The sequence below is a fragment of the Physeter macrocephalus genome, chromosome 20, assembly GCF_002837175.3.
Source record: "Physeter macrocephalus isolate SW-GA chromosome 20, ASM283717v5, whole genome shotgun sequence".
Taxonomy (NCBI): Eukaryota; Metazoa; Chordata; class Mammalia; order Artiodactyla; family Physeteridae; genus Physeter; species Physeter macrocephalus.
In genome coordinates, this window is record NC_041233.1 from 115,141,317 (window position 1) to 115,154,796 (window position 13,480).

Here is a 13,480-nt window from a genome sequence, read left to right on the forward strand (position 1 = left end):
GCTCAGCGGCCACGGCTCACGGGCCCAGCCGCTCCGCGGCACGTGGGATCCTCCCGGACCGGGGCGCGAACCCGGTTCCCCTGCATCGGCAGGCGGACGCGCAACCGCTGCGCCACCAGGGAAGCCCAGAGTTAAAATTTTTTTAAAGTTGGGAGTAGCCACAGAGTTTGGGTGATTTTCCTAGAATCAGCAGCAGAGCATACATTTATACCTGGCTCTGATTCTATATTCTGTTCTGTTCTGCTAGAACAGCCTCTGATCAAATTAGAAGAGTGAGAGAAATACAAGTATTCCACTGAATGGTAACTGAATGTTGGATCAAACTTTACAGGCAAATTAAAACACAAATTAAGTCCAGATTAAGTTGGCCTCTGATCTTCTGCTGTGTACCTTCCTGTTTTCACAGTAAGGGTCAGCGTCCTTTTGGCTCACGTATATAGCCTAAGAGTACTTTTTCTTCTATATAACCCTGCCTCACTTAACTCTAGATCCCTATGTATTCAACACACAGCAATGTGCACACACATTCTCAAAATAACAAGCGATACCAGAATGACCTACATGGTAAAGACGTCCAGCGTATCTCCCGCAGTTCTGGCCATCTCAAAGTAGGTTTGCAGGATGTTAACAGTTCCAGAAAGAGCTTCATGACCACAGCCGCAGAATAGGGCAACTCCAGCGTACAGCAGGATGGTGGCAATCAGAGAAGCATAGGGAATGCCTCCCAGGCATTTAATACAGCACTCAAAACACCCTGCAAAAGTCCAACAGAAAAAAAGTTAGAAATTCATATTTTTATTAATCTAATTGAACTTTTTTCCAGACTTAAGCATTATGGAAAACATATTTGCATGTATAGATGACATCAGGTCAACCATGTAAAGCAAGTCCTAGGGTGTCCTGGAAGGTATAAAAATCAAGTTTCTTAACGATAACCCCATGCTCCACAGACAGGAGCATGATTACTTCTGCTGAGGGCTTCCTCTTCTACCCCCAAGCCAGAGAAGTCCTTCCTTCCCAACTCAGTAAGATACTGTCAGAGTAGAAAAGAGAGACCTGGACAGGGTTAGAATCTTGACTCCACCACTGTGTGTTTTGGGGCAAGTTTATTCTTTTGAATTCATCATTTGTAAAAAGGTGACAGTAAAGCTTTCCCTCAAATGTTCTTGTGAGCATTAAATGAGTTAATACAGAAAACAGTGCACGACTGGATAAAGAAGATGTGGTACATATGTACAATGGAATATTACTCAGCCATAAAAAATAATGAAATAATGTCGTTTGCAGTGACATGGATGGACCTAGACATCGTCATACTGAGCGAAGGAAGTCAGACAGAGAAAGACAAATATCATATGATATTGCTTATTTGTGGAATCTTAAAAAATGGTACAAATGAACCTATTACAAAGAAATAGAGTCACAGAGGTAGAAAACAAACTTATGGTTACCAAGGGGGAAAGGGTGGTGGGAGGGATAAATTGGGAGATTGGGATTGACATAGACACTTTGCTATATATAAAATAAATAACTAATAAGAACCTGCTGTATAGCACAGGGAACTCTATTCAATACTCTGTAGTGACCTATATGGGAAAAGAATCTAAAAAAGACTGGATATATGTATATGTAGAACTGATTCACTTTGCTGTACACCCAAAACCAACACAACATTGTAAATCAACTATACTCCAATAAAAATTAATTAAAAAAATAAAATAGTGCATGACACACAGTCACTACTCAGTAAATGTTACATCTACCATCATTGGATGTAATTTTAACTTATTAATATTAAGTATTGCTGTGTTATAATATGGTTTCCAAAAATTGACCACAGTAATTACTTTTGCTTTTTGAAGTTTCATCAGTTTAGTCCTTCGTTTTCAAAAGATGGCTTTAAACTAGTCTGAAACATCAGATAACCTTGGTTGTTAATATTCAAAATAAGGATCAGAATTTTCTAGTCAGCTGTTAGGTATCTTCTTCTAAGGGATTAACTAGAAGTGTTTGAGTATATATGTTTTGCAATAACAAATACTGATGCGATACTATTTGTCAGACACTGGTGAGAAAGGAAAGTTTAGATTAGAGGCCTGGCAACTAAGAGGAACTCCTATGTGATCTGTTTTACCTCTGTCCACCTCTGTCCTTCACTGCTTCCCCACACATATCCTATTCCAAAGATTTCCTCCTACTTCTCTCCTTTTGCAAATTTTTGATCAAATTTTCTTTTATAATGCTGAAACTTCTCAAACTCTCTCCGTGTAATTGACTTTTTCTTTCTTCAGAAACAAATAACAAATGATATTGGAAAATGGATTGTTACGTATTGTACTTAATTAAGTCATGGAAAGATCTGTGTGTGTTTCCTTGAAAAAAATATGGCTATTATTTTTTTTTGCAGGTTCTTATTAGTTATCTATTTTATACATATTAGTGTCTACATGTCAATCCCAATCTCCCAGTTCATACCACCACCACCACCACCCCGCCACTTTCCCCCCTTGGTGTCCATACGTTTGTTCTCTACATCTATGCCTCTATTTCTGCCTTGCAAACCGGTTCGTCTGTACCATTTTTCTAGATTCCACATATAAGCGTTAATATATGATATTTGTTTTTCTGACTTACTTCACTCTGTATGACAGTCTCTAGTGTGTTTTATCAATAATGCATGTATGTTTATAGCAATATCTGAAACACGCAGTGACTGCAAAGTTCCTGTGTGGAGTAACTTTACACTCAGAAGGTAGGCTAGTCTGCTATTTTAATATTGACCATTGAACTAACCTTCTTAAGAGAATCATGGATCATCTCGTCTGTCCCAGGAGCGGTTAAAAAGAAGTCTGAACACCTCCCCACTTCCATAGCTCTTGCTTTTGCATAGGAAGAATCATTTCCTGAACTTCCTGCCCCCGACACACCTAACACACTCAACACACACACAATGTAGGGAAGTGGAAAAGGTCAGAACAGCTTGACACTTCACGTGATAGGAAGAAATCTCACTGGCAGATGGGTGAGACCAGTGTGTGTAGTACCTGAATGTCACTGAACACAGTTTCGAGTGGAGATTAACAGGGTAGCAGAAAAATCTTTGGACTAGTCTCTGTCTCTCCATGTTGTAAAATTTTCGTCTTACTGATCATTTAAAAATAAAGAGAAAAACTAAAATTGGTACCAAGCCAAAGAAGAGTTACTCCTACTTTGGCAAGTGCCCCAAACAGCCCCATGATCTCAAATCCCAGTCCTTTGTGATTTCCTCCCTATTTTTCAAGAATCTAAGAGTGAAGACTTTCTACTGCAGACACTGAGGTGTCAAAACCAGATGAAAGTATCCAACAAAACCCTTAAGAGTAGGAGTCAAATATACAGGGGAAGAGTCCAAACACCAAATTCGTAGATAGGAATTACCTTTGCTGATCCTACACTTACAGCTTTTAACAGACTAAAGATAAAATCAGAATGAGAATGGCTCAGGAGCAAATGAAGTGGTAAGCCCACTGATGGTCACCAAACTGCCATCGAGGACTTCTGACTAATTTGGTTGCTAATTCAGAGTCACTTTCTGCTTATTCCATGTTTCCTCTACTGTGGTTTAGCTGGACCAATACTAGCCTCCATGCAAGCAAGCTTAGTTATTTAGACTATATATGCGCAGTGGGAGGGGACACTATATATTCGTGTTGTATTCTATAGCATTAAGTATAGCTTTAATTGAATACCGCTTTTTAAATTTAGAAAAACATGAGATAAATTTCAATACTGAGAAAACCCAAATTGACAAGCCTGAGTTAATAGGCATTTCTGAATGAGTCTAAGATCTCCAAATTATGATGACCTTTCTTTTAATATAAATTTGTTTATTTTATTTATTTTTGGCTGCCTTGGGTCTTCGTTGCTGCGCGCGGGCTTTCTCTGGTTGCGGCGAGCGGGGGCTGCTCTTTGTTGCAGTGTGTGGGCTTCTCATTGCGGTGGCTTCTCTTGTTGCGGAGCACGGGCTCTAGGCGCACGGGCTTCAGTAGTTGTGTCTCGAGGGCTCAGTAGTTGTGGCTCGCTGGCTCAGTAGTTGTGGCTCGTGGGCTCTAGAGCTCAGGCTCAGTAGTTGTGGCGCAGGGGCTTAGTTGCTCCGCGGCATGTGGGATCTTCCCAGACCAGGGCTCGAACCCGTGTCCCCTGCATCGGCAGGTGGATTCTTAACCACCACGCCACCAGGGGAGCCCCAAGATCTCCAAATTAAATAGAAATGTTTCTTTTACTTTCTATTTAAATGCTGTCCCTTAAACCTCTCAGGATTATATTACCCCTACAGATAAGCACAAATTCCTCTAAAACTCCATTACTGCCGGGTCAGGCTAGGATCTTTCCATTTCAGTCCGGATCCTCTGCAAAACTTTTACTCAAAGTAAGAAGCTTCAAGCATCTCATCAGGTACATTTTGCACCATAATGGGCTGGATCCTAAGCGCCCTCGGTCTTCCGCGGTCCCGAGCTGCTGTTGCATTTTAAAGAAGGCTCTCAGACCTCCCATCTGGGGAAGCAGCGCACCATTTCACAGTACTCCCTCCAGCTGCCAGAATCCCACGTAGCTGTTGGCAAGGGAGCTTCTTTCCTCCCACAGCGAGGAACAGCCTTGGCAGAGCTGCAGAGTTACCATAGCAACCGAGCTCCGGGGTCCTGGATATGCTCTCAACAATCATCTTTTAAGGCTGAGGACTCTGCTCTACCCATCACCATGTTTTTACTGCACCTCAAATGAGAAACCACTCTATTAAATGAACACTAGTGAAAGCATAGTAAGTGGAATGCTGGCACTGGAGAAAATACCTTTCTCGAGAAAACTCTCTATTAAAAACAATACAATTACTTTGCACAGGAAACATTTTCAATATTAGATATGATGATTGATTCTCAAATAGAGCTGGTGGTTGAAATACTGAACCCAGAATTTACATGCTATAGACATACCTGTGTACACAAAGAAGCATTTCTCATATCCAGTTCCTGTTTGTATTTTCTCACAGTGAATTAACACTATGCTTTTACTTTCACATAAAAAGAAGAAATTACGAGACTTTCTTTTCAACACACTCTGCAACGTGTCTGAAAATTTCAAAGAAAATAAAAGCTCTTGAGATAGTCTCTATTTTTTAAAAATGAGATACGTGCTTAATTTGCTTTCATTTAAACGTTGTGAAATAAACACAAGCCTTGTTCACTCCACAAAGTGCACCAAAATAAATAAAGGAAAAAGACCTTAAGTAACAAGAAAAAGAGCATGAGAGACAGACAATTGAGAAGAGAGGCCAACATAATGGCAGATCCTGGAAGAGAGACTGCCAAGAGACTGACAATGTATTCACTGATAAATTTTTCCCAACGTCGTTTACCAATGAGTAGATTCTTTCTCTTCCAACCTACCATATCACCTTTGTCATTATCAAGTATGCACAGAGGTCTGAGTCTGTCTGTGGGCTCTCTATTCTGTCCCATTGGTCTATTGTCTATTGGTCTGTCCCCGGGCCTTGGAATCTGTCTTGGTTTGTGGTGGAGAAAATTCCCCAAACTTGCTCATCTTCCTCATGTGTATCATGCTGTTCATGGATGGCTCTATTGCATTAACATATACATTTTAGAAACAGTTTGTCTGATTCCACAATTTACTTTATTGGGGTTCTGACTGGTATTTTGACACTGATTTTGCATCTAGAAATTTTGCAAAATTCTTTTTTTGATCCTCTGAATTATTTTGATTCTGGGAATTAGTTTAAGTTTGTGTTGATAATCATCTCATCTGTGAAAATTTTGAGCTTTGTCTCTTTCTGTTCATTATTTATACCTTTTTACTGATCTTTCTCTTCACTTCACTGTTCCTTTACCATTATGTGTGATGTTTGCCATTGGTTTCTTGGTTATAGAAGGTCTCTTCAATTTTGAATTCCATACCAGGCTTTTCCCCATCTGTTGAAATAATTTTATGTTTTCTCTTTTTACCTGCCATTTCAATGTTTTTTTCAATTTTCAACTAAATGTATTCCTGAGAAAATTCCAACTGAGTCATACTGTACTTTGTAATGCATCCTGAATTTGTCACGCTAACATTTTGTTCAACGCTTTTGTATGTATCAATTCATTCCACAAATAGTTATCAGGGCCTCACCAGGTGCCAGGCACTTCACTAATTGCTGGAACTGTGGAATTAAGTAAAATAAAAAAAAACTGCTGCTCTCGTTCTAGAGGTGGGAAACAGACAATAAACAAGATGCAGAAGTAATATGTGTGAGAATGTGAAAAGTGCAAAGAAAAGCAAAACATGGAAGAGGGGTAGGGAATATCAGAATAATTCAGGGAAGGAATAACAGAGATGACATTTTTTAAAAGATGGGAAGGAGGTAAAGGAGCCAGGCAAGAGACTCTCTGGGAGCAGAGGGTTTCCAACAGAGGAAAAGTACATGTGAATGTCCTGCGGCAGGTGTGTGTGTAGCTTATTTGGGGAAAATCTAAGAAGTCAGGGGCGGTAAAACAGATTGAAGCTGAAACGAAAGAACATGAGATGAGATGATGAGATGAAAACTGCACTGGGTGAGGACAGGGGTGTTAATGAACGTGACTGACATCTAATTTTTGCTTTCTTGCTTTGGAATCAAGTTTATACTAGCCTGGTAAGGTGAGCTCCTTTTTCTACACCCTGGGGTTGCTCCCATCAGGTTTAGCTGCATAAGAAATATTTGGTAGAACCAGCCGGTAAAACCATCCAGGCCACTTGTGTACTTTACGGGAAGAAGTTTACTGGTCTAATTAGTTACAGAACTAATAAAATTTTCTATTTCTTCTTAAGTCTGTTTGCTAATAAGTTCAGTGTTGTAGGCATTTGTAAACTTATTATAAGATTTAAAACTTATGATGAAGTTTTATGTAACTTTTATAGTATTTTTAACTTATTCATCACCTGCATATATTTCCTTTTGTTTTCCCTGATGACTTCGATTCCCTCCCTTCTTTCCTTTCTTCCTTCCTTCTTTCCTTCCTTCCATCCGTTCTGACCCCACCTCTCTTTCCTCCTCTTTCTCTCTTTTCTTTCTCTATCCTTAAAGTGCATCAGTCAGAAGAGCATGGGTTTTGTTCTATGTTTGCTACCCCCAAAAATCAGTGACTTAAAACATCACATTTTATTTTTCAATCAGATGATAATATTTCCATCCAAGGTTAGTAGTGGGGTTCTCTGACCGTTCAGAAACTCAGGCTGATGAAGGGGATGTTACTTTGAGCACTGCCAGTTGTCACATCAGAATTAAAAACATCAGGAAAGTCTCTGACAAATATCCGCGGCTGCAATGATAGTGCTATTTCTACTTGCAGTCCAGTGCCTAGAAAGTCACATGCCTCCCCTCAATCACACAGAACAACAAGTGCAATTCTACCATGTTTGCATAGGACGGGGGTCCATAAATACTTAGGCAATAGCCTTAATGGCTATTGTAATAAGTAATGCCAATGGGTTTTCAATATTATTATTCTTTTCAAATAACTCATTTTGCGTGATTACTTCATGCTTCCTTAATTTCTGTTTTTTTTTTTTAAGTTACCCTTTTATTTATTTATTGGCTGCTTTGGGTCTTCGTTGCTGCGCGCGGGATTTCTCTAGTTGTGGCGAACGGGGGCTGCTCTTCGTTGCGGTGCACAGGCTTCTCATTGCAGTGGCTTTTCTTGTTGTGGAGCATGGGGTCTAGGCGTGTGGGCTTCAGAAGTTGTGGCACGTGGGCTCAGTAGTTGTGGCTCACGGGCTCTAGAGCACAGGTTCAGTAGTTGTGGCGCACGGGCTTAGTTGCTTAGCTGCTCCGCAGCATGTGGGATCTTCCCGGACCAGGGCTTGAACCCGTGTACCCTGCATTGGCAGGCGGATTCTTAACTGTGCCACCAGGGAAGTCCTTTAATTTCTGTTCTTAAATTACCTCTTTTGTTTTCACTTTCTATGGGTGTAGTTTGCTCTACATTTCATCATGTCTTGAGATGGATGCTGAGCTATTAATCTTTAGTCTTTCTTTCTTCTTTTCTAATACAAACATTTAAAGAGATAAGGTTCCCTTCTAAGTTTGCTTGAGTCAGTTCCACAAGTTCTAATTTGTAAACTTTTCATTGTTGTTCAGTTATTAGAATTTTCTAAAGCCTATTGTAATTTGTTTCTGAAACGTAATTTATTTATATATTTGTTTTCTTTGATTTTTTTGTTGGTTTCCAAATACATGAGGCTTTTTTTCTATTTTTTGGTGTGTTTTGTGTTTGTATCTTAATTGCACGGTTGTTATGCAGAGAAAATGGCTTACGGGGCGGCAGTCTTTTGGAATTTATGGTGATTTCCTTTAGGTCAAAATTTAGACTTGAGTTTCCCAGTCTCTAAAGGTAGCAGAAATTAAGGTCACAAACTCACAGGAAACCCGGCCTGTGAGCTGTCTCAGATTCTGAGGCAACATTTTCCCCCCTCAACCCACCCAAGGTAAAGGACAGGTAACTTTTTTCTGTCCTACACAGAAATTTTGTCATCATTGCTATTCTGTTTATTTTTTGTTTCATCTCATTTTGTTTTCATGGTTTAGCCTCCTGCAAAAGACTTTTATTAGAGCCCTGGATGTTGCACTGTATATCTCAAGTTGATTCCCTGTCTAGGAACTCAGGCTGTTTCCTAATCCCTGCTTCCAGGATATCACATGTAAAGCCAAGAAGACAAGAACATCAAAGTGACCACAGAGCCTGCCGTTAGCTCAGAGCTACCTTGCTTATCCCTTTGAACTCCTCTTTACTTTATTTTTGGCTTCTGAGGACTCTGCTTACTCTATGGCAAGTGTACCAACGTATACTTATATAAGTAAATATATTTTAGTTAGATCTACATTTTAAACATGTATATTTTAAATACACACACATATTAATTCCACAATTTAAATTGCTTTACAAAAGCAAAGTTTTCTATGTTTTTTAGTCGACCACACTGCTGCGAGCTCACTCTTTATTACAAAGGGACAACAAAAGATCACTAGGTATTTGAGGAACACCCCCAACTTGAAAGAAGGAAACAAAAATAAATAAACACAGAGGGAGCTCAGAGAAATGAGAGGCAAAGCAGGCAGCACACACGCACGTTCCTATATTCCCCTAGGATATAATTAAACACACTGTATTCTTGAAATAAGAGTGGATGCTAAAAATAGGTAACCGCAAAATAATTAAAAGCTCTTATTAAGTAAGAATATGATAGCAGAAGTTTAAGATTTAATGGACGGGCTAAAAGACAAAGAAAAGGAAATCTATGTCAAAGAACAATAAGATGGAGATGGAAATTGGACAGAAACGATGAGCAATTTAGAAGATCAGATGAAGTCCAATTTCGACCTTCAAAGAGAATGAGGTCCGTCAAGAAAACCAAAGAAAATGAAGATTAGCCAATCATCAAATACTGTGAAACAGTAGATCAACTCTAGAACTGAAGATCGCGCATCTCCAGATGGACAGGACTTTTCTTCATGGGCTGGTTTCCTGGTCCTTACACACACACACACACACACACACACACACACACACTGCTTCCCCTACTGCCACGCGATACCAAGAAGAAGAGAGGCCTGGGATTGGATGTGTGGCTCTTCCCATTACAGCAAGTGGGGTCACGGAAACAAGCGTCTTAGACAAAGCCATCGTCAGACAAGGGAAATGGGAAGTTATCCACTAAAGGGAAAGCAGATGACTTTTCAGAGGACTGTTTTCTGAAGACTTGTAACAATGCAGTTTGGCCTTAGGATCCTTAAGGGTCTGTGGAAATCTTAGTGGCATGGAGCCAACCTCACTTTCTCTTATCCTATTATACAAGGAAACATGTCCCGTGCATGGAAAAAGTATAGGCACCATTAAGTCAAGACTTGACTGTACTAGGTTTATTTCACACGCTCATTCCTTTGTTCCGCGTCTTGCTAGCAACACGGGCACCGAATCACTACATCAATATACAGTGAGTGTTTTTAAGCACCTACTAGTTCTACATACTGAGTCTACAGGAGTGACAAAAAATATGATCTCTACCTACTAGTAGTGAGAAACAAATAAGCCTACATACTAGTGGGAAATAAAATTAGAAATTTCTTGCACCTTTTCGCAAAGTTTTCCAAGAATTTTCTACCTGAGTATTTAGTATTGTTGTGATGTCATGCATGTTCAGCGCAGCCAGAATCACCATATTCATCAACAAACCAGAAAGAGTGGCAATGGCCTTGGAGTTCAAAGTTATCCAGAGAATAGTAGAAAAATGCCCTTGGTGGGAAGTATAGCATACTAGAGAGATGAGCAATAAGGTAAGAGTTCAAAATTGTGCTTGGGAAGAATTTTTCATCCTGTAAAGTTTATAGCTAACAGTCACCCTCTGATTAATGACATCATCATCTAAACTTTTAAAGCCTCCTAGAATATAGCTCAGATAATCCCCCAATATTATTGAAATGCTATTAACATTTATTTAAATATAGTCCTGGCCTAAACAAAGTACAGAGTTAAATATCTGAAGAATTCAGGACCAAGTGGGATTATCAAGAATACAAACGCACATAACAGGTTTTAATGTTAAATATTTTAGTCATTGCTGCAATACTATGCTTAAACAAATCAGTTCCTAATTTTAAAAGGAACGTCTTGGTGAAGGGAAAGAATACGCAGAGTTTGGAGATATTCTTTATACCCTCCTAAATTTGTGGCTGGGTACCAAAATCACCAGAGATTTTCTCAAAAACAGAGATCCTAGGATCCCCTCCATTGAAAACTTTGCTGTTTTTATCAAGTACTTCAGCCGATTCTGATGTACAGATGTAACAGCATACAGAAACCAGATATACATGTAATACAGGGATTAAAAAGGATTTACTCTAGGAATTTTGTACAAATTATTAAACAAAGTATGCAGTTTATAACTAAATGACATCAATAAGAATTTTTTTTGAACGGTTCCAATGCACCAGAAACAGTGCCAAGACTTTTAATGTACTGATGGGTGTCATCTCCACGGTAACCCTACGAAGGGGGTATAATTCCATACGGGTAATTTCTCAAATGATTACTGAGGGCTGGTATTGAAAAGTATGTGAAAGCCTGTGTACAGTGAATTTTCCAGAAGAATGATGACATTTTCCTTTTAAAAATGTTTTTATTATGGACATTTTTATAATATTATTATTTACAACTCAGAGTTTAAAAAAATATATCACTAATTACAGAACAATCTGTACTGGTCAACATGACTTAGCAAGAATGTTTTGATTAATTAAACTCATTTCCCTAAGGCAGAAAAGTTAATTGTTTCAGTAATGATTAGAACCATACTCTTCCGACTGTGATACATAAGCCCTTAGGATGAGGGAACAGCCAGGTGGAGAAAGGTTTCTGAGGGGCAATCAGAGCAATCCCTGTAAGGTAAAAAAGTGGAGCCCCCAAACTGGTCTGAGTTCCAGACACCTGTGAGGTTTTTTGCAGAACACATCTTCCTTGTTCAGATGATGTTCCGAGATCCAGTTAAAACCCTCACCTTCCCCTGTAAGGAATGAGCCAGTCAACATAAATATCAGCATGGCTGTGTCCTCACAACATTCAGGCCTACGTTCAAACAAATGCCGTTTGTTTGTTTGGGGGGTTATCCATTGCTGCCTAATGAGCCATCCCAAAGATGTGTTAGCTGAAGACAAAAATATGTAACAATTTCTCATAGTTGCACGGGTTTATTGGACCGCGATGGACAGTTTTCACTCGGGATCATTCAAGCTCTTGCAGCCAAAACATGAATGGGGTCAGGAGTCATCTGATTCTTTGACTGAGCTGGTTCCTCCACCTGCATGTGTCGTGAAGCACCCCAGCTAGCACGCCTGCAACAGCTGAGGACTTCCTAGGAATATCTCATTTCCGGTGGCCTCTCCCAGAGGCTACTTAAGCTGTCTCACAGCAAGGTGAGGCATAGTGGATGGCTTCTATCAAAGCAGGAGCTCCCAGACAGAGAAAGCAAAACTTTCCAGTCTTCTTAAAGGCTGAGCTCAGAAATGGGCCACGTTCTACCGTCAGAGTAGTTACAGGCAGCGCAGATTCTCCAGCGTAGGGAAACTGACTCCAAGCCGGGATGGGAGGAGTGGTAAAGAATTCGCAGCCATCTTCAATCTGCCACAAGATCATCCAGTTTAAAACTGAACTTTCTACCCCAAGGATGACGTTGTTTTTGTCCAGGACACTCACTGACATATGACACACTTTTTATCTAATTGGTTGACTTTGTTTATTGAACCTCTTTGCCAAAATGAAAAAGCCATGAAGTCAAAAATTTCTGGGTTTTGTTCATTTCGTATGCCTACTTCCTACAACAGAATAACACATGGTAGATGCTCAGTTCACATGTGTTGCATAAATGAATTAATTGGAACATCTGTCCCCAAAACCAATTAGGACAGGTGAGAAAGAGGTCATTAGCTCCAAACCTTCCACCATGTCTACCCTGCAGACAAATGTCAGAATCATGAAAATTTCCTACTTTGTGACCAAGACGAGAAACTTGGAGAACACAAATTGGTTACAACATTATTTTTCCTTTTTTTTTTTTGTTCCATATCTTAAAAAAAAAAACCAGCTTATTTTTCTTTTGAAATAACTGGTAAAGAGTATTTATGCAGGTTTGCTGGGGAGATAATTAACAAGCCTTCCTGTAATGGATTATCATAATTTTGTAGAAGAAAAAACTGGGATTAGGATACTCATCATACAGTATCATACGGGTAAGTACCTGCCAGTGCTTGGATTTGTGCTAAATATATTTGTCTGTAAAATATATTTGCTTTAATAATACACCATACTGAGGATTATCAATATGAGTCTCCACCAAACAAAATAAAAACACATACTTCCAGATCAAGAACAACAAAGTCAAGTCAAAACTACAATGAGGTATCACCTCACACCGGTCAGAATGGCCATCATCAAAAAATCTAGAAACAATAAATGCTGGAGAGGGTGTGGAGAAAAGGGAACCCTCTTGCACTGTGGGTGGGAATGTAAATTGGTGCAGCCACTATGGAGAACAGTACGGAGGTTCCTTAAAAAACTAAAAACAGAACTACCATACGACCCAGCAATCCCACTACTGGGCATATACCCTGAGAAAACCAGAATTCAAAAAGAGTCATGTACCAAAATGTTCACTGCAGCTCTATTTACAATAGCCAGGACATGGAAGCAACCTAAGTGTCCATCGACAGACGAATGGATAAAGAAGATGTGGCACATATATACAATGGAATATTACTCAGCCATAAAAAGAGACGAAATTGAGTTATTTGTGGTGAGGTGGATGGACCTAGAGTCTGTCATACAGAGTGAAGTAAGTCAGAAGGAGAAAAACAAATACCGTATGCTAACACATATATATGGAATCTAAGAAAAAAAAAAAGGTCATGAAGAACCTAGGG

General features: G+C 39.5%; 1 protein-coding gene across 5 annotated transcripts in view; it reads right to left on the reverse strand.

Moving 5' to 3' along the window:
* The window catches only part of GPM6A (glycoprotein M6A), a 262,338-nt gene that overhangs the window by 39,019 nt on the left and 209,839 nt on the right, over positions 1-13,480 (reverse strand). For all 5 annotated transcript variants that reach the window (XM_028481689.2, XM_007127582.3, XM_028481688.2 and 2 more), the window contains one exon: positions 562-754. In XM_028481689.2, coding sequence (XP_028337490.1) covers positions 562-754 — 193 coding nt within the window. The remainder of the gene's footprint in view (positions 1-561; positions 755-13,480) is intronic.